The sequence below is a fragment of the Ambystoma mexicanum genome, chromosome 3q (genome assembly GCF_040938575.1).
Source record: "Ambystoma mexicanum isolate Mex_15411 chromosome 3q, UKY_AmexF1_1, whole genome shotgun sequence".
Classification (NCBI taxonomy): Eukaryota; Metazoa; Chordata; class Amphibia; order Caudata; family Ambystomatidae; genus Ambystoma; species Ambystoma mexicanum.
Window position 1 is genome coordinate 1,128,648,427 of NC_090926.1, and position 26,920 is coordinate 1,128,675,346.

The 26,920-nt window shown below is 45.5% G+C and overlaps 1 protein-coding gene across 6 annotated transcripts in view; it reads left to right on the forward strand.

Moving 5' to 3' along the window:
* The window catches only part of PNPLA6 (patatin like phospholipase domain containing 6), a 1,092,789-nt gene that overhangs the window by 349,362 nt on the left and 716,507 nt on the right, over positions 1-26,920 (forward strand). For all 6 annotated transcript variants that reach the window (XM_069603923.1, XM_069603925.1, XM_069603924.1 and 3 more), the window contains exons 21-22: positions 21,959-22,099; positions 24,417-24,480. In XM_069603923.1, coding sequence (XP_069460024.1) covers positions 21,959-22,099; positions 24,417-24,480 — 205 coding nt within the window. The remainder of the gene's footprint in view (positions 1-21,958; positions 22,100-24,416; positions 24,481-26,920) is intronic.

Consider the following 26,920-nt stretch of genomic DNA (forward strand, 5'->3'; position numbering starts at 1 on the left):
ATACCCAAATTCTTCAGTTGGAGGATAGACCCAGCGGCAGCGGGCACGGACGCTTTCCTACAGCAGTGGAAGGGAGCGATTCACTACGCCTTTCCCCCGTTCGCAATGATAACGAGAGTTCTGGCGAAAGGGCGCAGAGAGCGAGCAGAGTTGGTTCTAGTGGTTCCGATCCGGAAATCGCAGCCGTGGTTTCCAGTAGTGATGGAACTTTCTATGGATTTCCCGAGAGTGATTCCTTGCAGGGTGGACATTCTTTGGGACCCGAACAGGCAATTCCATCCACTAGTCATGGGGGACACACTTCGTGCGATGGCTTGCAGGGTTTCGGGCAGAGATGGCATCTGCCAGGAATTTCGCAACTCGCTTCCGACTGTATCAGGGACTCGTGGGCACTGTCTACCATTAGGAGCTATGGGCCGCATGGAAGCGGTGGTCCGCGTTCTGCGAGGGAATTGATATTGATCCCGTTTCAGCCCCTATAGTACAGGCTATTAACTTCCTAGCACAGCGCTTTGCGGAAGGGGCAGCATATAGGACTATTGGGGTGTATAGATCGGCCATTTCAGCAGGGCATGACAAAGTGGAAGGAGCACCAATTGGTGAGCATCCAACGATTTTACGACTTCTAAAAGTTATCAAAATGCACAAACCCCCAGGTCCCAAGTACACAGTTCTCTGGGATGTACATAAAGTCTTTAAGCTGTTCCTGGCATGGCCACATAACAATCATCTCTCCCGATCGCAGCCATCAGGGAAACTAGCCATGCTTCTATGTCTCATATCCTGCAGGCGGGTATCAGACGTTAAGGCCTTAGAGGTGGACAGAAAGATATTCTACCCGGAAGGGGTGGCATTTAACATGGCAAATAGGACAAAGTCAGACTCATCGATTATATCATACCCATATTTTCCAGATAACACCAAATTATGCGTAGCGCAATGCATTAAAGATTACGAAGCAGCTACAGCGCAGAACAGGCCCAGGGGGGTTACTCAGCTCTTAATTGCGCGTAGGAAACCATTTTACGCAGTAGCGACAGCCACGATAGCTAGGTGGGTCAGAGAAGTCATGCACTGGGCAGGCATTGATTTAGAGCAGTTTGGGGCTCATTCCTTGAGAGGCGCGATGGCGTCCAGGGCATTCTCAGTAGGGGTACCTTTGCAAGACATAATGAAAGCTACGGATTGGTCTAATGAATCCACATTCAAAACCTTTTATTTCAAACATATCTCCCAGATAGCGAATACAGTAATTGACAGCTTTGAGCAAGCATAATGCTCGCCTCCTGTCTCGCCATAGAATGAAGATTGCCCATGCTGAGAGCGCTGGACAGTCTTGATTCTATTAAAGACAAGGAGGCGAGCATTATATCCCTCCCGGTTATACGTGATATTAGATACGTAAAGTAAGGTTTGGATATTGTTGTGCAACATGGATGACTTGAAGATGTAGAACCCACCCTTATGAGTATTTGTCTATTGTTTACAGGAGAAGATCAGAAACAGACATGAGAGATCTGCATCAACATCTGGAAGTCGAGTTTAGTTCTGTTGGAAGGTTAAAGTTCAGACAAGGGCTGCAGTTTAGTCAGTTGAAGTTGGCAGTTGCTGTTCAAGTTATTTAGACATTCATCACCAAAGAAAGAGGAGGATTGTCTCATGGAAGGGGGTCATATAGCAGAGGACAGAGCCTGATTGGACAAGGGACGGTTTCAGGCTGGACTACAAGAAAGCAGGGAAGCATGGGAGTTAGTAGTCCAAAGACATTTTTTTTGTGGGAAAGAGCATAAACTATCAACCCTTTTAGTTCAAGAAAAGGGACATGAACAAAATGTTGATAAGTTTGTTAAAAAATTTTGAAAGTGCTGATTGGCAGTAATAAAGGAAGAAAGCATAATGCTCGCCTCCTTGTCTTTAATAGAATCAAGACTGTCCAGCACTCTCAGCATGGGCAATCTTCATTGTTTATGCAAGAAACATTGAGTGTAAGAGTTTATTACTACTGCTCACTTTTCCCCTCTTGAGATAAGCCTGGCTGCTCAACACGCTACCAAAACTGTGTAGTACGGATTCCAAGATGGCCGCCGGCGGTGGAGGTCGCGTTTAGATCGCGCTCCCGCCGGGCCCAAAACAAAGAAGCACTTCATCAGCACAGCTCTGAACGGTTAATACACCGGACGCTCCGCGGCAACCCCCAAAGGTGCGGAGAGCTTATACCGAGCGGAATTTGACCCGGCAAGATCCCCTATCTGGGGAACCAGCACGCCGAGTGGGATGCCACCCCTCCCCCTCCGAGGAAGATCCGCTGGGCCCAGTGGGGGAGACAGCAAGGAGCACGGCCGCAGGTTTGAGCACTCAGAGTATAGGAGGTAGCTCCGTCCCCCGCTGCCACAGGAGGACAAGAAAGCTGCTCCGGCGCACAGGGGAACACAGTGCCATTCCAGGTGCCACAGTGTAAGAAGAGGGGTGGCGGGAGCTCCGGAGCACAAACTGGGACGACATTCCGGCCTCCCCAACGGCCTGGCCGGCGGGCATTTTCATTCCTTCCGCCCGCGGCCGGCAACGCAACGGGAAAAAGCAGGAAGACAGCAGCAACAAGACGTGCAGGGCCCCGGGGGTGAGGAGGAGGCGCCGCCGCTCCCCAGCTGGATTGTGAAACTAAGGGAAGTGTATCCTGCATCATAAGAACTGATGAAGAAAACATGCGATTGGGAAGAGTGAACCCATCAGCGGGATGTCCACAGTGAACTGTTTAAAAAAAGTCATGAATCTCACAGATGAGATTGGGTTGAAAGCCGTAGTGAACCCGGCGGAGAGAAGGCAAGCATTTGCGAAGCATCTGAGCCCGGAAGAGGGGGATCCGGGGGTGAGAAGCCATCACCCCTCGATAGGTGAATGTAACAGAGAAATCTTTTGAATACAAGCCAGGGTGAACCTGATGGAGAGAGGCTGATATTTGAGATGGGTCTGAGCCCGGAAGAGAGGGACTCAAGAGTGAAGCAATATCACCTCCAGTACAAGCAGAAAAGATCTTTTGGTTTATTATTTTGAACGCCTCAGAATCTCGGAAGCAAGAATGTTAACTACAGAAGGTACTGATATTGCAAAGAACCTTTTGGTGGATCTGAGCCTGGATAAGAGGGGTATCCAGTGGTGAAAAGGCATCACCCAACGTATAAGCAGAAAGGAACTTTGTTATTATTTTGAGACGCGTCAGGTCCCGGAGGAAAAACTTTTTATCGAAAAGAGACTTAACGACTGAAGGCCGTGATTGCTGAGAGTGGAACTGTTGGCTTCTGCTGGGATAGCTTGAGCATGTGCTATGCTCCTGAATCCTACCTTGTTCCGTGCTTAAAATGTGGGCAAGGGAGACCCTGACTAACGCATCCTGGCTTATTTCTTTTTGTATTTAGCGTAAGGCTTTGTAATAGTTTTCTTTTAGTATAGGCCCTTTTATTTGACAAGATGCTACTCGGACTGTCTTATTATTGTTTGATGGTCAAAGCTTGCTCCCATCTTAGATTTTGATTAGGCGTTTTTCCAACCTACCTTTACAGTTTAATAAACACCCTTGAACTGTGATCACGTGTCTGTCTTTACTGTTGCCACCATGAGTTCCTTACAGAGGACATGCAGCAAGTGAACGAGGCCATTGGGCGCGAAACACCTGCAAAAGGCACCTAGATGACATGATCAGCCTGCTAAATACGGCGAGTATTCTCAAAGCTTCGCCTAAATAAAGGGTATCATCAGATCAGAATAGATGAACAATCCCGATACATCATAACTTTTGCCACACCAGTTTGGCTCTTCAGCTACAAGAGATTCAGCTTCAGCATCTGCTTGGCAGCTGAAATATTCCAGGAGAGCCTGCGGAGGGCCATTCGCCACGTGAAGAACTATTTTAACTTCGGTGATGATATCCTGGTGTTTGGAGCCACCACCGCACAGCATGATCAAGCTGTTCAACAGGTTTGCACCGCACTCGTGGAGGCAGGGTATTCTGATTGTCACAGCAATGTAAAGAAGCATTTGCACACATAAAGAGTGACATCGCCTTGGCTGAATCCATGGCATAATTCGATCTGAATAAGTGTACAGAAGGAACTGTTGATGCTAGCCCCCGTTGGCCTGGGGGTGATACTGGCAAGAACACCGACCAGGGAGCGAGAATCTCCCAGAACCGTTATTGCTTATGCCAGCAAGAGCCTGTCGGAAGTAGAGACAAGTTACTTGCAACCTGAAAAAGAAGGACTTGCTGTTGTATGGGCTTTCAAGCACTTTGAAATGTTCCTCCTATGCAAGCCATTCACGATTGTGACGGATAACCAAGCTGTGGTGACCATCTACGTCAGCTCTCAATGCAAGATGCCACCACGGATAGAAAGATGGTGCTGCGACTGCAGGACTTAAACTTCACAATTGTTCACAAACCAGGAAGGGAATACAACACAGCGGATTTCATGTCTCGATGCCCACTACTAGACACGTCCACCAATGACTCAATGGCAGAGGAGTAAGTCAACTTCCTTACTCATCATGGGCCCCCAAGGGCCATTACACCAACTACAAACTTGGATCACACAAGACAATATGTCATGCCAAAGAAGGTGCAAAACTTGATCAGGTCCAGAAGGTGGAGAGACAAAGACTTCACAAGCAAGCAAGATGGATATTGTGCCACAGCAGAACTACAGGCCCTCCAAAATATAAGAGAAGAGGTGTCGATATTGGCAGAAGGGCGCGTCATGCAAGGACACAGAATAGTGATTCCCATGGACCTGTGGCAACAGGTCATATATCTAGCCCACGAAAGGCACGGTGTGGCAGTGGCCACGAAAAGACAAGTGAAGGACACCATGTGGTTCCCAGGAATAGATCAGATGGTGGAAGATAAGATCAGTGCTAGTCACCTGTGTCAGAGGATATCCAGACCTAATTACCCAGAACCTCTAAAGATGTCGCACATGCCGGAGCTCCCTTGGACGCATCTTGCAATCAAATTCTTCTGACCCTTTGGGGAGAACAAATATTGGCTGGTCATCATGGATGAATATTCGCGATTTCCTCTATTACACATGGTGCCAGCTACAGCAGCCATCCCTGTCATACCAGTGCAAGACAACATCTTCTCCGCATGGGCCATTCGGGAAGTCCTCAAGTCAGACAACGATCCGCCATTCAGCAACCTAAAATTAGCAATATTCATGCAATACATGGGTATCCACCCCAGAAATGTCCCTCCACAGTGACTACAGACATATGACCTGGTGGAGCGATTCATGGGCAGTCTGAAGAGAGTCCTCCAACAGAATGAGCTTACGTCCCTGTCCCTCAACCAAGCCCTGTGTAACATGCTCAGGGATTACAGAAACTTGCCACATGGCACGATTCGAAAGTGCCCCTCGGAATTATTATTTGATATATGGATAAGGACCAGACTTCCTCATCTTGCAAGTGACCCAAGTGAGGATGCACAACAGATTCGAGAGTTGGATGCCTGCAAAAAACACGACATGAAGACAGTCTCCCAACTATTTCAACCCAACCTGCTCCCAGCAAACCAGTTGATAGAAATTACAGACAGCCTAAGCATATGGCCAAGTACCCAAGCCACCAGGCCTCAACCTCCATTTTGTCAATCCCTTGGAGGAACCTACATCTGAACTCCACATTCCCCCGCCACGTATGCGCTACATCTAATAGCCACCCTAGCGGATCCACAACCAGGACTCCCAAATTAGGCAGCGCAAAAGCCTCCTAAAGACCCCCTGCCGAAACAAACTCTAGCAAACTACCAACTTCACCTCAACTACATAATACTGACACCAAGCACCCCCTTATTTCTAACTGTTGTGTAGTGCTTGGTTTGCATGGTGGAATGTTATGATGTCATCTGGAGTGTTTGAATGATAGAATGCTTGGTGAAGGTTCCTAGCCCAGGCAGTTGGAAGACCCTGCTTGGGTGATGGGTGTGCCAGTGTTCTTGTCCCATGTAACTTACTTATGTATTGTAACCTGAGAACTGGTAATACACTTAAGAAGTAACCACAAGATATCTAAGAGTCACTTCTTTACATTGAAACCTTCACCAATGTAAAGAAGTGACTCTCTTAGATACCTTGTGGTTACCTCTTAGGTTTATCTCCTTCTCTTACAACATCACACACACATGTGCGCCAGAACATTCACACTCTTCCATCATCCGGGGCAGGCACTACACAACATTAACCTTCATCTGAAAGTGTCCACTATCCAGGGTGCCCTCATCAATGCCAGATCACTTCTAGCCCATGCACTAGACATTGCCAACCTGATCACAGCCAATGATCTTGACTTCCTAGTGATCCATGAAACATGGCTCCATGCAGCAGCAGGCCTGGCCCTCTCGCTCGCTGTCCCTGAAAACTACTCTATATACAGGACTGACAGGCCTACTAACAAAAGCGGTGGAGTAGCCATTATCATCAAGAACAGTATTAACATCTGGGAATCACCCAACCCCACCTTCCTGACAGGTGAAATTTTGTCGATCAAAATGACCACGCTGAACATACATCTCATCTACAGGCCTTCTAGCCCCATATCGTCTTTTCAGGACGACATAGCACAACTCCTATCCACCAATACTAAGACCAATACCCATACCTTACTACTTGGTGATTTCAACCGGCGCTTCAGTTACCTTAAAGACAACCACGCCCTGACCCTACCTAACAGAATTTCTTCACTAAGCTACTCGCAACGCATACACAACCCCACCCACACTAAAGGCCGCACCCTCGACTGTCTAGTTGACTAGTTGACCTTTACTGCAACATAAACATTACTTCTAACTCCCATTGCCTGTGGTCAGACCATCACATAATCACTTTCATCATAGATAAGAATGTAGGTGTTGACCCTACTCCATCTCAGGCTCCTGTTGCACTCTCCAGAAACTCACAAAATATTACAGCCAACAACATCCTCCCCTTGCTCCACCCCATCACAGCACTCCACAACCTGCAAACTAATGACCCCTCTGACTTAGTTGACCCATACAATCAAACTCTCCTAACAGCTATTGACAAGGTAGCTCCTGTCATTCTACGCAAACCCAAACCTCTTGCCCACCTCAACCTCTGGTACACACCCAACTTGAAAGCCCTTTGTAACGAGCCCTTTGTAAAGAGCAGCTGAATCTAGCTGGGAACAATTTCCAACACCACGGAATAAAAGAGGCTTTGCTGCAGCATCTAAAAACTACCAGCAGGCAATCCTTCATACTAAAAGTAGTACGTACAACTAGAGAATATCAAATGCTAAATCAAAATCCCTGGGTCGGGGGAATCCAGGAAATTCAAAGTGAAAGCCACTGCTGTCAGAAATACAACGTTGTTGTATTTAAATATGTTGTGGTTGTCTTTCTACGTTTCTTGGGCTCCAGGAAACGCAGAAAGAAAACAGCAGCATTTTTAAATACAACGTTGTATTTAGGTTTGCTGTGGCTTCAGCTTTGAGTCTCCTGGGTTCCCCTGACCCGACTTAAAGCTGAAGCCACAGCAAACATAAATGCAACTTTGTTGTATTTAAATATGAGCTAAAAGACAAAGGCAACTTAGGGCTCCTCCTCCTATTAGACTTCTCTGCAGCGTTCGACCTAGTCAATAACAATTTACTTTGTAACCACCTAGCCGCAGCAATACACTTCTCTCCTAAAGCAATTCTCTGGATTAAATCCTTCCTCACAGACAGAACCATGAGAGTACCCCAAGGCTCCTGCGTCTCCCCCACTCAATACAAAATATTCACAAAGCCCCTCATTGACCAACTTGACGAACTGGGTTTCACCTACACTAATTATGCAAATGACACCCAGATCCTCATACCCATCACTGGCTCCCACGACACTGACTCCGAATCACTGAACAAAATCTATCCAAAAGAACAAGCTTGGATGGCCTTACATGGTCTTTGCCTCAACGACGACAAGACGGAACTCCTCCTCATAGGTTCCGAACACCACCTCAACAAATTGCCTAACTCCCTCAAATCATTTAACATAGACCGCAACATCATCAAGGTGTCTAACAAATTGAAAACCCTCTGCTTTTACTTGGATTCACCCTTAACCCTGACTCGACAAGTCAACGCCACTGCATCTGCTGCTGCTTACACATATAAACTCATCACTGCCTGTAGACCATTCTTATCACCCAACAACTACATTACCCTAGCTAGAGCCCTCATATTGTCTAGACTAGACTATTGCAATGCTCTATACGCAGGCACTAAGATCCAAAATATGAACAAGTTCCAAGTGATCCAAAACAACGCACTTCGAGCAACCTTAAATATACTTTAAAAAATCACACATCTCAGCGACCCGAAGGAACACTCATTAGCTTTCCATCTCCGAGCTCATTAAAACACTTGCCTTGACACACAAATGCATACACAAGCTAGCACCAAAATACCTCACAGATAAATTCACACCTAATCACTCCTTGAGACCCATGCGCTCTGCATACACACATTGCCTTGCCACACCCAAATTTAAACGGCAGAATGCCGGTGGCAGTAGCTTCCCTATGGTGGCTGCTAAACATTGGAACAACCTACCAGTAACATTTTGAACAAAAAGCTCCTACCGGGCCTTCCGCACGCACCTCAGAACATGGCTATTCACCCAGGAGCTTTCAAAATAACTTCCTGCTCACCCTTCATATGCTCAATGTACCTTACAGCACTGTATATACCTCATTATTGTTCTGTACCATATCGTGTCTATGCTACTTGCCTCACTGTAATTAACTCATACATGCAATTCAACATATTATAACTACCAAGTAGTATAACCTGACCTGTCATGATCATCTTGTATTGTATTGTAATGCCTGCAACATTGTTACTTTGGCAACTCACAACAATGTAACCACTGCACCTTGCTCTGTGTGTTGTCGGTCAAGAAAAGCACCTAGTTGCCCTTGGGCTTGGAGTGATATACAAATGACTAAATAAATATGCCGACAGCAGAAGACGAGCCAAGAGCTCTGGCTTGCAAATAGGGGACACAGTACTTGTATGCAGGAAGCAAGATAGGAAGCTGGAGTTCAGATTGGATCCTGACAATGTGACGATATCTCGCGTGAATGCAACAATGGGAAACTGGTCGCTCCCCAACAAAAGTGGTCACTCAAAATGTCTCCCATTTCAAGCTGGGCAAGGAAGAGATTCAAGAACGTTACAAGGCACACAACTCAGCAGCATCACATGTTGGGCCAGTGAGAGAAGAAACTGAAGAAGAGCAGGAAGAAAATCGGGTAAGGTTGATAAGATGCATCAGAAATCTGTGTGCCTAATGAAGAAATGTGTGGACAGAACTGTAAGTGACTTTGTTTTGCTCAACGGAGGAAGATGTTGTTTCCTGTAGAGGACATGGTTAACTAAGCCATGGAGCTCCGTCACGTAGCACATGGACAAATGAGAATGCCCAATGCGCACGCATGTGCATTGAGGATCGCGCACGGCAAGTTAGTTTGCTGCAGCCGAGAATAAAGACGGCTGAGATGATCAGTGGCTCCTGTAATTATTGCAAGCGTGGTGCTGCATGTGTGTGTATGTACGGTGTCATTGTCACTACACACACTCACTCAGCAATAAACACCTTTTAGAGACCCCAGAAAACCAGACCGCTCTCTATTGAAATTTCTTGTACTGGGAAGTAGGATCAAACTAAATCCACACAGCCCTGTCATGAATGGTTCGCTGGCCATTGGGGGGCATTAATTGCTTTGTGGCTTTATAACTGATTGTTCTCAGGAGCTACTGTTCTCAGGAGCTACTGTGCCAAACCAGGCAGGTCTTATATTTAGAGTTTTTTGTGCCACCATGCCCTTGGGATACACGATTATGGTGGACTCCAGCGGGCTGTACTCAAGCACGTACATTTGACCTTTGAACCTGTCCTGTTGGCACTATGAGGCAGTTGCTGGGGCAGTCATTGGATAGCGCCAGCAAAGTAAAATGGCCGCACTGTAATTTCACTGGCATGGATCATTAAGAGCGTGAGCTCTGAATAGCAGGTCTCACCTAGTGAAACAAAACTACCTTCTCTTTTTATGTATCTAAAAATCTGCAAAGCTCAGGCTATACCACCCTCACAGATGGCCATTCTGTTATGGGTACCTTATTTTGACACTTTTGGGTGCACTCCTGTGCACCTTTTTGGTTTTACCATGAAGTAGCAATTTTTCCATTCAAGGGTCGAAAATTACTAACCTTATGTGTTTAAGCACTGTCTTTTCGACTCCCTGCCGCACTTGACCATCTGCCTCCTGGGCAAGGGCAGGAAATGGTCATAAATGGTTATTCTCTTGCAGAGTTTGAATGTTGCAGGTCTTCAGATATGTTGGCTGGGGTAACGCCCAGTCCTCGGTTTCCTTATATTGGGATCTTTAGCCATTCAGTAGGTTGACCACTGGAATTGAAGATACAAAGCACAAAGGGCCACAAAGGGGTCACCTGAAAAAGCTTTCTGTAATGAGTAATGCTGTGACCATTTCCAGGACAACAATGTTTTGCTCTCTACCAACAAAGGGAGGCTTGCATGGTGTGATCCTCCCTTGATCCACTCGAAACAACTTCTTCATCTTGCAGTTCGTTGGACGTCTCCTGGAAGCTTTGGGTCTATAGCCGACTAGTAATCGCTGGCGTGGGGGAATCCTGTGAGCCTGGACATCATGTATCCCTCAATGCTGCAAAACTAGTTGAGCAATCTTATTGAGGAACCTGAACTTCTTGGCTTTGCTCTTCTCTTGAAGGTAGATGGCCCTTGCAGGAGCTTAAGTCCTCTGTGTGCCTTCTTCATTGCTTCCTTACTCTTGATGTGTCACAGTGACTTCTTAGCCTTCTGTGTTGCCTAGGCCTTCCTTCGTTACAGTTGCTGAAACGTAGTTCCTTTATCTCCAAAGCCTGAAATCCAGATGGTGGTCCAAGCTCTGTGAGGTTGCGATTGGAGACCGGAACCACCAACTATCCTGACCCAGATGTTGAAAGGAGTCAGCCTTGCTCCTGTAACCCTAGCACCTCTAACCCGACAATCATTGCTGTGAACAGTTGTCCGCAACGGCCCTGACTTTCATGGAGTAAGGTAGTGGTCTTGGTCAGGGTTTGGGGCGCTGACTGCTTAACCTTTGTGGCCCCCTCTGTTCCTCTTTCAAACCAATAGTATGTGAAGTCCTACTTCGCAGATACCCTTGCCTTACCTTTTGTTAGTAAAGATTTTCATTTTGCTGCTTTGCACACTTGTACTTCTCTGAGACATCCTTTCTTTTAGCTATTGTTTTCATTCTGCCCTGACTTTTTGGAGGCAAGTACTATCCTTTACTACTCTTGCTTTTTCACTCCGTACTATCAAACTATCTGTACTGTCTCTCCCTTTGTGGATTTCTTGTACTAGAGTGGTGATCTGTGTGTGTGGCCGGATGTGGGGGTTTCGACTGCTGGTCCCAATCCACATCTGTGCCGCTGAGTTTGTGCTGCTTGGCAGAAAGTTGGGTCAGTGGCTATCCATGATTGAACACACACTGCCAGTTTGAATTGCGCAGATCCTTACCATTGGTGGAGCTTGTGGCAACACCAATCCAAATCCTGGATAAAAGGGGTCCTGCAGCCATTCGTCAGATCATTGTTGGAGCTGAGACCCCTACGAAGAAGTGCAGCCCGCTGAAGACCTGAGGACGACTGTTGCAGCTGACTAGCATTTCCTCCAGCCAAGTCCCAGTGATGGCCCTGCTAATCTGTCCTCATCTCAAGAAAGCTCTTGTATGTCTGTGCTTCGACACCAGGACTAGTGGGAGCAACCTGTCTCGACCCCTACTTGAGGATCCGAACTGCTGAGCCTTCAGAAGTGTCCTTGGACTACCCAGTGATCTGGCTAGTTCTTTCCTAGGCTACATCGCTGCAGCCATCACTGTTCCGAGTGCATCCTTGGAACTTTGTGGATCTTCAACTATTACAACAAGACTCCTGCTGCAGTTTGAGCCTCGTACACCGAACAGAAGCTATGCAGGGCCTGCTCTTTTTTTCATCCTATCAAGATCGCATGTCGCAACCTGACATGGTGACGCGAGACAAATTTTGTCATCTTACTGTCCTGGAGGCCTCCTGAGGTCGCCTGTCCCATGGGGGTCTGTATCTCTTCGTGCCTATGGAGTCCAGCTGCCTGTCCAGTCTTCAGAACTGTATCACCAGAGGCTGAATGGCATTCTAACCTGACTCAATCATGATGGAGAAATTGACCTCTGTACCTGTGGATCCTGGACCAGACACATCACAGAAGTGGGCCCAGCAAATTCAGGAACCCGTGAGGTTGTTGCTGAAGAAATCCGAGTAAGAGGGGTAAGGTAGGCAACCTATTCTTGCCCTCCTGCAATAGGCCCGCATTGGCATAAAGTCCTCACTCTCTCTCTTGCCTAATTAAGATCGGTGGTGGTCTGGTTAAGGAACTCCCATGGGCCTCCCCTAGACTGGTGCGACTGGTAGACATATTTCTGAACTTTACTTACCTTTCGTCCATTTAACTGCAGCCTATCTTCTTCAGGGTCTCTATTTTGGCAATCGAATAGTAAACCCACCTGAACAGTGTGTTTTGTTGGATAGGTAACTTTTGGGTAGTAGTTCTTATTTGCAATGAGGACTGGACTTATGAAGTGCTAGGCATTGCTTAATTTGTAAGAAAATAAGGGCCAGGGACGAAATATTTTCTTGCACGTTACTGACACATCGGGTGGGAATCTCCCAGCACTGACACCACCCATGCCTGCTCCTGACCTTCCGCCTGTTTTCTGGCTGCTGGCTGGTAGCTGTCATGTTGTTGTCAACCCTCTTTGCTGGTCATTACAGTACAGAATTAGCAGCAGTCGAGCAGGTTGAATGGAGCAGTGTGCAGCATGGCCAGCATCAGTGCCCAACATTGTCACCTTCTAGCTCATTGTTATGTATGTAATTGGACAAATAGCCATCCCCTGCCAACCTGGGATATCCAGTTAGTGAATGACAACGAGCAAGCCCTGGTTGAAGAGACCCAGGTCAATGTTATATTACTTTGACTGATTGAAAGTTAAAATAATAAAGTTGTTAATCTTTGTGTTCTACCTAAATTACTTACCTTTGTTTACTACTACTACTGACATTGACTGTTTCTCTGTTTCTAATTAACGTCACTACACCGCTAATTGAACAATTGAACTGTTGCTTCTCTCAATTGCATAATTGTTTCTAAAAGTAAAGTAAAGTATTGGTGTTCTGTTAGAAGAAACCCACCCCCCCCAATAGTGTGTGTGTGTGTGTGTGTGTGTGTGTGTGTATATATATTTATTTGATAGTAGTTGTGCAATAACTCCTTTAGTTTGTATTGCTTTGAATGAATTCAAAATGTTAGTGTGCATTACAAATATCCTTTAACATTATCACCTTGGAGTGGTTCTCTGGCGCTCTGGCAGATCGGAAAAGGGAAGGGGGGGGTGAGCTAGTGGGAATAAACTGGAAAAGTGCAATAGAGCAGTGATGTGCTGTTGGCAGCCTCAGCCCGGTGGGTCCGTTGGCTGGGCTTGCGGTGTTTACGGTCGGTAGTCGTCGTGTGCTGTTGTGCAAGTCTATGTGTGGTTTGTTTTGTTGTTGCGGTTAATGGTTAAAAAAGATACTAAAGAAAAAGTAGTCTTGCAAAGGACAGTGGATAGGAGGATGAAAAGAGAGAGGGTTGTGAGGCTTATCCCTCGCCCCCTCAAGTACAAAAAGGAAAGACAATATTGACCTCATATTATAAGGAGAAATTGAGAAGACATTGTTCAGAAAGGCTGTATTAATAAACATATATCAACATGCTTAATATCCTTTGAATCACTGGTATCCAGCAGGATGTAGCATCCAGTTGCTAAGATGCTGCATCGCTGATGTTTCAGATCGTGCAGAATCCACGCTAAAGCTTAGAGACCAGAGGTCCCAAAGCTGCCCCCAGGATCAAAAAATTTGGAGAGAAGACTGATTTTCTTATTGTTAATGTCCCCAGGTAGAGAAATGTCTTGTCAGTATGTTCCTGACAAAATGTTCAGATTCAAAATATAACTTTTCTTTTCTTTGGCCCGTCTGGACATGCCTACTTACAAATAACATTTGAGTCAATATTATTTTTCCTGTCTTCCTTTTAAGCTAATCCTCATACTACCCTGAACATACAAATAAGCACTTCTAATAATTGTGAACAAGCCAACATGATGTGCTTGGATAATCTGAAGAAAATCAATTTGAGAAATGTTAAACTAACATTGCCAGGTCTGATTGGATGGTGGAGCATTAGACCTATAGGTACATGCCTTTCTCTTGAGCCTTAAGAGACAATACTCTTTTCACCATAATTAATACATTAAGCGGACACTTTGGGTACACCTATTGCTTCGTTATTTGTCTTTTGCTGTTCACTGTTTGTTTCTTACACCTGAATCTTATAATTTCTTAGGTTCTTGAGCCGTTTAGCCCAGTATATGTTAGCACCTGGGCAGGTGTGATGGCTAGTAGGGTTGCATGAATTGCCAGCAGTATCTACTGGTAAAGGCCCATATTTCAAGCAAACTGACAGCCATTTGCGCGCCCCCACGCCCCCTGGCAGCTACTACACATCCCATTTCCTCTCCTTGCTCCCACTGTATCACTTATTCACTTATTTGAATCTCAATTTTCTGGGCCTCAACCGTACTTCCTCGTCGGACCAACATGCAATTTAAACTGGACTCTATACAGATCCCCTTCACCTGTTCTATGGTAGCAACCTTCCATTGGGCTCCATTTTCTTCAGTGAAAAACGGTCACTGCAAGCATCTTTTCATGGAAGAACCCAGTCTTTTTTAAACCATTAGCAGCATTAAGGATATTTTGCTGATGTGCTAATTGGGATGAACATCAGGGGTCTGGGGGGAGCAAGCTTCATCAGATGGTTATGGCACCACAGCTCTGAGTAAAGACCCCTGCTTGGCTTGTGAGGCTTAGCCCCAAGGTGTTTATTACCAAGATCTTCTTGATCAGATGTAATCTGGCATAGAAGATCATGGCTCAACCAACATACCACAGATTCTAATCTTAGTTCCATTTATTTTAAATTCTAAGCATTCTAGCCCACGGCTGGTTGTTTGTGTGTTAGTGGGATTGTTGCAGGTGGCACAGGTTGGTGTCTGTCAATCCTGCTATCGGAGGGTTTTAAGAAAAAGAGTTTTTTGAAGGGTCGGAGTGTTTAGTTTGTTTATTTTGTTTATTTGTAGAGTGCACCAAGCCCGGAGTCATCTGAGTGCTTGTCTTACATGCTACATGGTTGAATACTCTTATCTTACAAATTGCAAAATTTCACACAGGTATTTTAGTTACATTCAGAGGCATAGCAAGGTTTGAATAACATAATTACATATTTTAATGGGTTCAGTTACATACTGAGTTATGAGCAAAGTAGATATAATACAAGTGCAAGGCTGTTCGCGGTTATGCAGTGTCACAGGGAGCTGCCATTTTCTTGCGAGTCAAACCACAGCTTTACATTCTTTCTAAACAGATGGTAAGATGGTTCGGATCTTAGGGATAGCGGCAAAGCATTCCAGCTTTTGGCAGCTAATACCGGGAAGCTGATCCCTCCTGCTCTTTGTAGCTTGAACCTGGGGATTTTGAGGCAATGAGTCTGAGACGATCTAGTGGGGCAGGAAGGTATGCTGCGAGACACTTATGTGTAAGTCGGACGGTTTTCAGTGTGATTGTTTGGTTGACAGGTAGTCAGTTTAGATTACATCTGGTTTCAGATATATGTTGTGATCTCGGTATGTTTAATGCTGATCTGATGGCATTGTTCTGTATGACTTGCAATTTATCTAGGTTCCGTTGGGAGGTTCTGAAATAAAGTGCATTGCAATAGTTGAGTTTGGACATGACCAGGGCTCTTTCTATTATGATGCAGTTTGAAGTAGTGATGAATGGTCTGCAGGCAGTGATCAATTTGCAGGTATAGGTTGAGGAGGAGGCAATGGCCTTAGTTTGTGAGTTAAGGTGAGAGCCGAGTCGATGTAGATGCCTATGGTTTTTACATCCTTAGATATTTTGATTGTGTTGCCGTCAATGTTGATGGATTGCTGGGGTTCTGAACTTGCAGTGCCTTTTTGTAAGGTGGTTGAAAAAGGTTAACTGCAAATTGTATGCATGTATGAGTGGGTTTCTGTGGGTTTTTCAGCTAAAGTGTGGCTGCGGACTCTCGAGTGGGTACCTTCCCAAAGAACAGGTCAATGAGCCGTATTCGTTCTCACGCAGGGGCACCTATGGACTATTTTTTTCACGTTATTGGATCAGTGAACTGAAACAAAGCAATACATGTTTTCACCGTTGAGAGTTGATAGATCCATGCATACTAATTAATTTTTGGATAAGACAGAATTCTAATAATGTGGTTCCAATAATGATGAGATTACTGCTTCCTGTCCCCTTACATGTTTCCAGGGAAGGTATGAAGCAAACTTCATCATGACTTTCTCCTACTCGCTCTCCGTTAGTGTTAACTTTGCCCCATGTAATATTGCTGAGGTTTCACTCCTTTATTGTAGTAGTATTGTTTTATAGTGGGTACCGGGTGTGTCAACCGGAAAACCCACAAAAGAGAAAACAATTCAACTGAGCAATTCTGAATCATGTTCTGTACATAAGTGGGAAAGATAGTGAGCAAATGACTAGTGGATGGTGGAGAGTACATAATACAGAAATCAAGAACAGATTCCAGTGTGAGGGGGCTGACTTTATGTAGGTTGCTACGTCATTGAGTTTGTTGCAGGCTAGCAGAGGAGGGTATGTGATGTGGCAGAATGCAATAGGTGCTCCTTTGTGGTGAGCTTTATTGCAGATTTGAAGGAGTGGACTTGGTAGCATTTTTAACGTGGCCTTGAGGAGTTCCATTGAAGAGGGACAAGGAGGGAGAAAAGTGGAAGGAAGAGAGAGCATAGAGTGGTCAAGAAGCAGAGGGATTAGTGAGTGTACTTGAGCGGATGATATGGGGAGGTGAGTGCCCAGCGGTGGTATTACCTATGAAGGGGTTGATGGGATTTGAAAACTTGCCATAGGAGCTTAAAGAGGCACTGTATTTTTATGAAAACCCAACCCAGCATGGAGTCAGTAACTGGAGGTTGGAGAACAGCAAGTAGGTTGTAGAGGTAACTGTTGTGTAGTGCCTGTGTGCCGGTCTGTGATGTGTCATGTGTATTGGTAAAGGAGGGGGGTGTGTTGTGTAGTGCCTGTCTCTGATGTGCTGTAGCTGGTGATGTCAAGTGGAAATGTTGATATGTGAGTGGTGGAATGTTTATGGTGAAGGTTCCCTGTGGTGGCACTTAGATCTTGCCTGCCTGGGTGATGGGGGCCGGTGTTGTATATGTCTTACCTTCTTATGTCCTATTTGTAACAGTAACCCTAAGACTGGTAATAAACCCACAAGAAGTAAACCTAATAAGCGTGGAACCTGCTTCATTTCATTAGCATAAGTTGGTCTTCAAGAGTGAAAAGGTGGCCTAAGGAACCTGCTGCGGGGGGTGCAGGAGACCAAGGACAAGCAGTAATGAGAAGGTCAACACCGCCTCCAGAACCAGTAAGGACCATCACCCAGGGCGCAGGCAAAGGGGATAGTCCTTCTATTAGAATGGATCTGTAGGAGGGAGATAGCGGATTCCTGGTGGTCTGGAGCAGCAGGTGAAAGGAGAAGCTTAATGTTTGAGCTTCTTGAGTGGTATAGAGCAACTGGCCCTCTGGGAACAGGCTGCGCTGGGCCTGTTAAATCATATGGGAATAAGCTGCAAGAAGCTGACTTTGATATGAAGTGGAACGATTGCCCATGAGAGAAGTGAAAATCTATTCCATTGGCATCAGAGAGGAGGCTGAAGCTGGGCCATCTATTCGGAGGATAATTTACGCGCCCCACAAAGAGCAGAGAGCATTTACTAGACAAGCCTTGGAGAGGAGCTGTCTCGCTAGGCGCATTTGTGTGCTGAGATTGTGAATCGGAATGGAAGTTGCTGTGTTTGATGTAAGTCATGGTGAAGGCTATTTGTTACGAAGGAAATGAGCCAAAATAAAGTTTTGGGGTCCTACATGCTTAAGGACGGGACAAGGCAGGCCAGGGAATGGCTCCAAAGCTGAAGATAAGTCACAAAAAGGCGGTAGATTGAGGGATGCTTGAAGTTCCCAGTCAAAGTACTACGGAGCTACCATCTCTTACTGATCATGAGCGGAGGTTGGAGTGACAAGGGTGTTACTGCCGCTGTTGCCGAAGATCAAATGGCGATGTCACCTGCAATGCAAGAGGAGTTGGTGATACTCACAGGGTGTCAGCACGTCACTATGGGCAGGAGTTTGTCATTCTTCTGGAACGTTGGTGTGCGGCGTGGGAAAGGGAGCCCTGCTGCATGCCCCACCTTCTCGTTCCCGGTGCTATGTTGGTTGAGGACATAATCACTGCTTTTGGGTCGAGTAAAGGACCTACCGGTGGAAGTAACGTGATTACGTTACGGGAGGAAGCTCACGCAAATAGCATTGCCTGTGCAAAGTTGTCTCAAACTAACGAAGATGTGAATCGGAATGGAAAAGGGAGACACTTGTTGGTGCGTGTGAGGATGTGCATACTGTCCAGAACAGCGGGCTACCACCCAGAAACCTTGTGGTACACTATACCACACTCACAACTCTAGCATACTCAGTACTTCACTGGAGGCGCTACCGCCCAGAAACCTTGTGGTACACTCAACTACACTCACAACTCTAGCACACTCAATGCTTGCACTGGAGGTGCTGCCACCCATACATCTTGTGGTACACTCAACCACAATCACAACTCTATCATAATCATTGCCAACACTGGAGGCGCTACCACCCAGAAACCTTGTGGTACACTAAACCACACTCACAACTCTAGCATACTCAGTACTTCACTGGAGGCGCTACCGCCCAGAAACCTTGTGGTACACTCAACTACACTCACAACTCTAGCACACTCAATGCTTGCACTGGAGGTGCTGCCACCCATACATCTTGTGGTACACTCAACCACAATCACAACTCTATCATAATCATTGCCAACACTGGAGGCACTACCACCCAGAAAACCTTGTGGCTCACTCAACCACACTCACACTGTACACTGATACTGGAGGCGCTACCTCCCAAACCTTGTAACTCACACAAACACACTCACATTCTAGCATGCTCAATGCTAACACTGGAGGCGCTACCTCCCAAAGATTGTGACTATTCAACCACACTCGCACCATTCCCTGGACTCGCTACCTCCCAGACCTTGTGGCTATTCAACCACACTCAATACATACACTATACACATCTATGGCGGCGTGTCAGAGGCATATGCTACTGCAGTAGTGTGCGCACATCTAAGGAAAAGAAAGTATGGACGTCCACTTGTCAGTAATACGGTGAGGATGCAGTGGGTTGGCATTGCTGGCACCGCAAGATCAAATGGTTGGAAGGAGACTAATCTTGCCATTATGCCGGCAACCTACAAATGTATCCCTTGTGCAATATGCTGATGGTATTGTGACGGTGGGAATGTGTAATGGGAATTTAGATACTTATGGCAAGTTTTAATTGCGGTAGAAATAACTTATTCAATGAAGTCCAAGTTACAGCTTCCATAGCTAAGGACGTTTAGGAATATGTAGTTTGGGGTTGTAGGTGACTTGTGCAAAGGCGAGGGTAAGGTCAAAATGGGATTGATGTAATCCATATTGAAAATATTTAACAGAATGTTTCACTGTGTGTGAGAAGTGGTGAGGTGCTGGGGAGAATCCAGACGAGTGGGAATACACTTGTGTATGGAATGTCAAAATATAACGTTTTAGATGATTTTCCGGTTGAACGTTTGTTACAGTGCAAACGTGGACTTTTAGCTGCAGGGGTTATTACTGTGAAGTCACAGTGGATTGAATGTGCGTGTTTGTGCATGTGTGCTATAGCTCTAACCTTTTGGGGATTTGCAGCGTTTTAGGTTTCTGGTAAGCAACATGGACTTCTAGTTTTGGTATTAGAGCCTTGGACGTGCTATGGACCTTTAGGAATCAATAAATGTGTTTTGGGTTATGTGATGTGTTTTACACGTATGGCTATGCATTTAGTAGGTTGCAATGCATATGGTTTTAACCTGACTCTGTCTTTGACATTTAAATGTTAGCATGGAGTGCGGTGTGAGCTAGTGACATTGGGAGTGGGTAGCCATTACAGTGTGCACGGTATGTGAGAGTGTGTCACCATTGTTATGGGAGGTAGTGCCTTCTTATTATGGCATTGAGTTTGGGTGTGCTCTGATGGCCACAAGGTGTTTTGAGTGAAGTAGCCCCTCTATTCTATTAGCATGGGGAGGTTGAGTTTCCTGAGGCTATAGGAGGTATTTGGGGAGGTAGCTCCTCTGCCTGGTATTGTGCATTTTTCTTGTCACTGGGGACTGGATGTTTTCTGGAGATAATACTGGGTTGTATGGCTGGGGACGCCTGGTATAGACTCATTTGGAAGGTGTGCGTTGGAGTTCTGAAGTGACGAGACATGGTTTTCATGTTGTTTGTATTGGTGTATCTGGACCTTGCTTTTAGTGTGTTGGGGTTGGGTTGGACGTAGTGATTTGTGTGGGGTTGTCATCGGCGTTGGTTGTGTGTGTGCGTGTGTGTGTGTGTGTGTGTGTGTGTGGTCAACCAGGTTTTGTTGATGGAATTGAGAATGACTGGCCAGCATTCTTGATTTGTTTGGTGGACCTTTGCACCTTGGTCTGGTAGTATGTGCTCAGTTTGCCAAATCCCTTCCTGGCTTCGTGTGAGTGTGTGGTGGTGTTATACTTTCATTGTGTGTTTGCTCTCCAATGTGATGATGTATTTGGCTTCGAGGTCGTGTAGTGCTCCAAGGTGGTAGTCCGGAGGCCCGCCGGAGTTTCAGGGTGGCAGCCTGAAGGCCCGCAGGTGGCGGGGGCGGGTGGAAGGGGGCGTTGTAGATTTTAGGTGGTGTCAGGTTGTAGTTTGGACGGCCTTGGATTTGGGCAGGTTATGTTCTGGGGTGAGAGCCCAGAGTCTGTCTGTGGCAGAAACAGACAGAGGGAGTTTTGCTGATTTTGTTAAGGGTTTTCAGAAGAGTGTAGGTCAGTCTCTTGTTGCCACGATGGTAGGGATCTGCTGTGGAAGTGGTGGTGTGTCTGTGTGCCTGGCTGTGAGGTGTCATGTGTATTGGTAAAGGTTGGAATCTCAAAAATATCAGTCTTTGTCCTGCCCTGGGGCAGTCCAGCACCGAAATGCTAGGCAATTCTCCTCTGAACAAGAGTACCAACAGCAACCCCAGACACATGTTTCGGTCTGGTTGAACCTCATCAGTAGGATGTAGCTGTGCCTCTCTAAGAATACCGAGCAAGGGGTCCACGTCTGGATTCCCCTAGTAACTTAGGGTGAGACCCAAAGTTACTTGAAATATGCATGGGAGGTGTGTTGTGTAGTGCCTGTCTGCGATGTCATGTGTATTGGTAAAGGAGGGAGATGTGTTGTGTAGTACCTGTCTGTGCTGTGATGTAGGTGGTGATGTCATGCGGAGTGTTGATGGCTGAATGGTGGAATGTACTAAGTGAGGGTTCTCAGTGGTGGCAGTTAGATCTTGCCTGCCTGGATAATGGGAGCCGTTGTTGTCTTTGTATCTATCTTCTATGTCCTATATGTAACAGTAACTAAGGAACTGGTAATAAACCTAACGGAAGCAAGCTAAATGAGCCTGGAACCTGCTTCATTTCAGTAATTGTTTGCAATGCTGAGTACTTATGACACAAGTTCATCAAATTACTAAACTTAAATGTGTGATGAAAAGTAAAAGGTTACTGATTCACCAGTAGATTTGACTGGACATTTACCTGATCCCCCTTTGTTTTTGACAGGGGCAGGCTTTGGCATGAGCTCTTCATCTGAGCTAACTAACCCGACCAGCAATCTCTCGACTGTGGCAGTGCTGCCAGTGTGCGACGATGTCCCTATGGCGGCCTTTTCTTTGGAGTTGAAACATGCCCTTAATGCAATTGGTAAGTAAGAAATAATGTTTGCACTGTGTTGATTGTGGGAATAAAATAGGGATGAACTGGGTCAAAAGTGTCTTCACGAGTTAGTGGGACAGATAGGCTAGGAGACTTGAAGAGTGCGTCAAGAGACATCTTTATGAATTAGAAGCAAATGGCTTTTTCTAGTCTTTTACCAATGTTAGTTATTTTCTGGCCCTGCACAAACACTTCCTCAACATTAGAGCCCATGCTGTTAACTGTTGAAATGCATCAGTACAAAGCTCCCATAAGTATAAGGCCATCCCAGTAATGCAGAGTTACCCATCAGCATGGACTGAAGTTACTTTGTTGCCAGAGGCAACACACTCGGTACTGCTCAGGTCCATGTGTGTCAACCTTCAGGACATTGTTAATGATCCTGCATCCTGGTTAACCAGGACCTTCACTGCTGCATGCCTTGCTCATCACGGCCAGACACTCAAAACTGGGGTTTCTGGCAACCAGACCTCACCATAATTAAGCCTCTAGATTTGCTGATCTCTTTTGGTTTTCTTTATAGTTACCTGAAGTAGTGCACGTGTAACGCATGTTATCAACCGAATACTTCAGACGGGGCCAAATGTATCTCCAGGCGTGTTACAAAGAGCAATGGCTTCCAATTTTAGCTACAACCTATTGCATGTGCCACCTCTTATCTGTTTCTGAAGATGCTGCACTGTAGAACACAACCAATGAGGCTGAGCTTAACTGGTCTGTTAAGTATAATATGCAATTGTGACAGAGGGAAGCAAAAGACAGTTTGAGTCCAAAAATGATATTCGGTTTCTTATGTGCAATTTGTACTCCTCTTGGGATTAGATTTAATTGACTCCACTGTTTGCCAGTTTAATGCTGGGCTAGTACGTTCGGTATATACCATTGATTCTTTTAAGAGACTGGGTCTCATTACGAGTCTGGCGTAGCCGTGCTGGTAAAACCGGTGGTTGCCGCCAGACTCGTGGGGATTTACCGGCTCCGTACTTGCCGGATTTAGGGGCATTACAGTCCCGGTTATTCCGGAGCCGGCATTCCGTTACTCCCAATTCCCATGGAGTCCAAATACCGGCGCCATGCAGTAATGGTGCCGGTGTTTCCACGTACATGTGCGGCCGGTGGCGTTGCACCCACCAGGTCAGACCTGGCGGGCGTAACTCGACATGGCTACAAAACACGTAGTTAGCCGGTCCGGAAAACGGTGCCAGTACAGTTTTACCGGCACCGCTAAATCCGGACCGGCTAACATGTAATGAGGCAAACTGTCTCCTCTCCTGGTTGAGCCTATACAGGTCATAAGTATAAAAGGGTAGTATAAAATGACAAACTTGGTACCCGATGGACCTGGTTGAAATTTGCCTGCGCGAATGATTCCAACAAGTAGGCTCATGACTAAGACCACAGGCAGGGCTCGAAACTGAGATTCTATGAGCAGGAGCTAAAACCAGCTCCTGGGTGTCGGGCATCACCCAGTAGGCAGGAGCTACTGCATGGGAACCAGCAGCTACCAGAGATGCTCCTTTAACGGTTTACCCATTTTGTATGAACCATTGTGTTTACATGTATATTATGTGTTCCAATTCTTCTTTATTAACATTCTCAAATACTCAAATTTAATATCACATTTACATGTTAAGAAAGCACCAGTTGGCCATAGGATCCAAAAGTAGCTCCTGGTAGCTGTTGGTTTCAAGATAACCTACTGTGCTAGAAGTAGGAGCTAAATAGCTCCTAGCTCCCCTCTATTTCGAACCCTGCACAGGAGACTCTTGAAATGGCCTTACTTACCTGCTATTGCAAATATTTATTTTTACCGAGCTTTGTGTATCATGAAAGTATTTTTCAGTCTTCCTCCCTGCACCTCCATTTATCCAAAGCAACATGTTTCTGTGTTTTCTGAAACCCCACAAGCCATTTTAAGCAGCAGGCCTTAGCTGCTTGGCAACTGCTTCCCTACGTGTTTGAAAAGTGGCAGGAGTTCCTAGGCTCCATAAATAGTTTCTCATGTGCGTGTTATAGATGTTCAGTGGTATGTAGGAAGATGAATGATGCTTGCCAAGGGTTCTAGCTTAAAGATAAATGGTGCTAGGCATCGTGAAACTCTCCAAAACAGCATGGTGGTGAGCAAAATGCAGGGTGAGAAGAAGGTAAAATCTCAATTGAGAGAGCCAACAGCTTAGACCAATAATTCCCTGAAGATTTTTTTTTTTTTTTTTTACTTTCAGTGACACATAGCCAAGACTAATCAAGCTTTACTACTCAACAACACTACAACATTTCAATGTAATTATTATTCTCTTTCTTCAAGGCCCAACACTGGTTCTTACAAGTGATGTCATCAGAGCAAGACTTGGAGCTTCGGCTTTGGATAGGTAAGTTTGATTTTAAAATAATCTGGGCTCATTCTCTTTTTGGTACCAATGCAGCCAAAGCACCTATTTTTGAGTGTAATCTGTGTAAAAGGAAGACACGCTAAGTGGACATGCTATCCTTTTAGAGTAGTGTTACAAAGTGTCAGCTAGAGGTGGGTGGAATTTGACACAATGTTCAGACATTAACATTCACAAGTCCAATTTTCCTGTTTGAATTTTGCCATTTAAATTGGAATGTTGTGGATATTGAATTGTGAATTTCCGATATTGTTAATGATTAGAGTGTTTACAAAAATGTTAAACACAAATTATACAAGACTTTGAGTGATTCGTTCAGAAACTGCTCGTTATTTGTGATCATTCACTGTACTATAATCACTAGATTCTGACAACTTGTAACAAAATTATACATGTTCTGTTCCACTGGGATCTTTGTTAGGTTAAACGTCATGAGCCTTGGATCTAGAATGAGCACCATAAACATTTGCTCATCCTGTACTTGTTTAACAAATATTTTCACTAGTTAGTTTTCATCAAGTCCTCACTAAGAGTGCTGCTGTGTATCATTCTCTCTAGGATGCCTGAAGTCCCTCAGGATGAGGTGTCTAGAAGTTACACCATGTTTTCCTAGGCAAGTAACCTTACCCAGTAAGATGTACGAGCGATGGTGAGGCATACTGTGTTGCAAGTAGCCCAGACCCTTCCAATTTAATAGCAAGTTAGGGATACCATATATGTTGTAATGATTACCTGTGTTCCCATGATTCTTTTTATTGTTATTTTTATTATTATTGTATTTATTGAGCACAGACCTAGCTTCGAGAAGCAACGGTGCGCTTTACAGAGCTATACAACAATACAGATACTCAGCAGATCACGTTGCAGAGGTATACAACAGTACAGATGCATGACTGAGCGCTTTTCAGAGGCAACAACAGAACACATATACAGCGGGGGTAGGATACAGTGGGACACAGAGGAGGGGTACAGCTGTACAGGATGACGGAGAGGATAGGGGCAGAATGTGCCTAGTGATGGCCTAGATGTTGATGAAGAGAGACTCCTTGAACAAGTGGGTCTTGAGATATTTTCTGAATTGAGTGTGGGGGCAAGTCTGATGCTGACGTGGAGGTTGTGCCATAGTCTTGGGGCATGGCCCGAGAACGCTTGTTTTCTGGTTCTTTCCCTTTTTGCAGCGGCTGATTGCAAGTCTGCACGTGTCATTGCTTCTGGTGGTGCACTGTCCACCGAAGATGCTGAGTTTCTCCTTGAGGTAGTTGGGTGACTTGAGGGCGACTGCCTTGTAGATGATGCAGCAAGACTTGAAGGTGATTTGTGCGTACAGTGGGATACAGTGGGATCCAGTGAAGGTTGGTAATGGCCAGGGGTGATGTGGTTGTATCTGCGTTGATCCTTGATGAGACGTGCAGCCACGTGTAGGACACTTCTCAGGGGCAGAGAGGCAGAGGGAGGACGACAGAGGCCTTCTAGTGCTTTATCTTTAATTCGTTATCTTCAAAATACCTAGCCCCAGGCTAGAACCTGTGACATGTTGAATAGAGCTTGCATAGTTCAGGTTAGCTGCCTCCCACTAGAGAGGGTGATGCCCAAGGTATTAATGGTACCACCAGTCCCAAGCCCAATAGTGCCTTTTTTCAAAAGGCACAACTAGCAGGACTTCAGAACTCCCTCAAAGTTTTGACTCCAATTGCCAAGCAAGTTTACATTTTATCCTTTTTGGGTTTTTTTGTATTCCTTTTTTACTTGTTTGGCTTTTTTCTTAGTTGATCAAAACGAGTGAGAAGGCCTTGACCTGAAAGCATGCAGTTAGTTTCCTAGGATGTTGTCCATTAGTAACACACATGGCCATTGTTTGTTCTTCTTGCGGACATGTTATGCAAGCAAGAACTGTGAGTCTGCTGACCTGAAATGTTAGGAATGTTCACTGAGATGCGTCAACAACTGACTACACGTACCACTGTGCCTTCTTTGCAGCATGGATCCAGAGACCTGGGCACATAGTTTTGCGGAGCAGAAGGCTCCCGATACCCTAGCCAGGGAACTGCAGGCTGTCATTGTGGACCGGTTAAATTGGGATGTTTCCTCTGACACTGTGGAATGACCTATTGGGACCCCAGTGCGGCATGATGTATGGTGTCTGGTAAGGCGGTGGAGGAGTCATGGAGGCCCAGTGGCTTCCAGGTGGAGGCATGCATTACATTGGGGTTATAGGTCAAATGCTCAAATGCATTTGATCGAATGAGAATATGCTCGAGTCAATTTGACTGAAAAAAAGGGTCACATTTTTTTTGGGGTGGGGGGAAACCCCTGTTTTTGGTGTTAAAACACCTTTTCTTACTTATACTAGAGCAAAAAAAAAATATACATTTTAAAAAAAATTCAAACTTTTTGTTTTCAGTCCAATTGACTCGAGCATTTT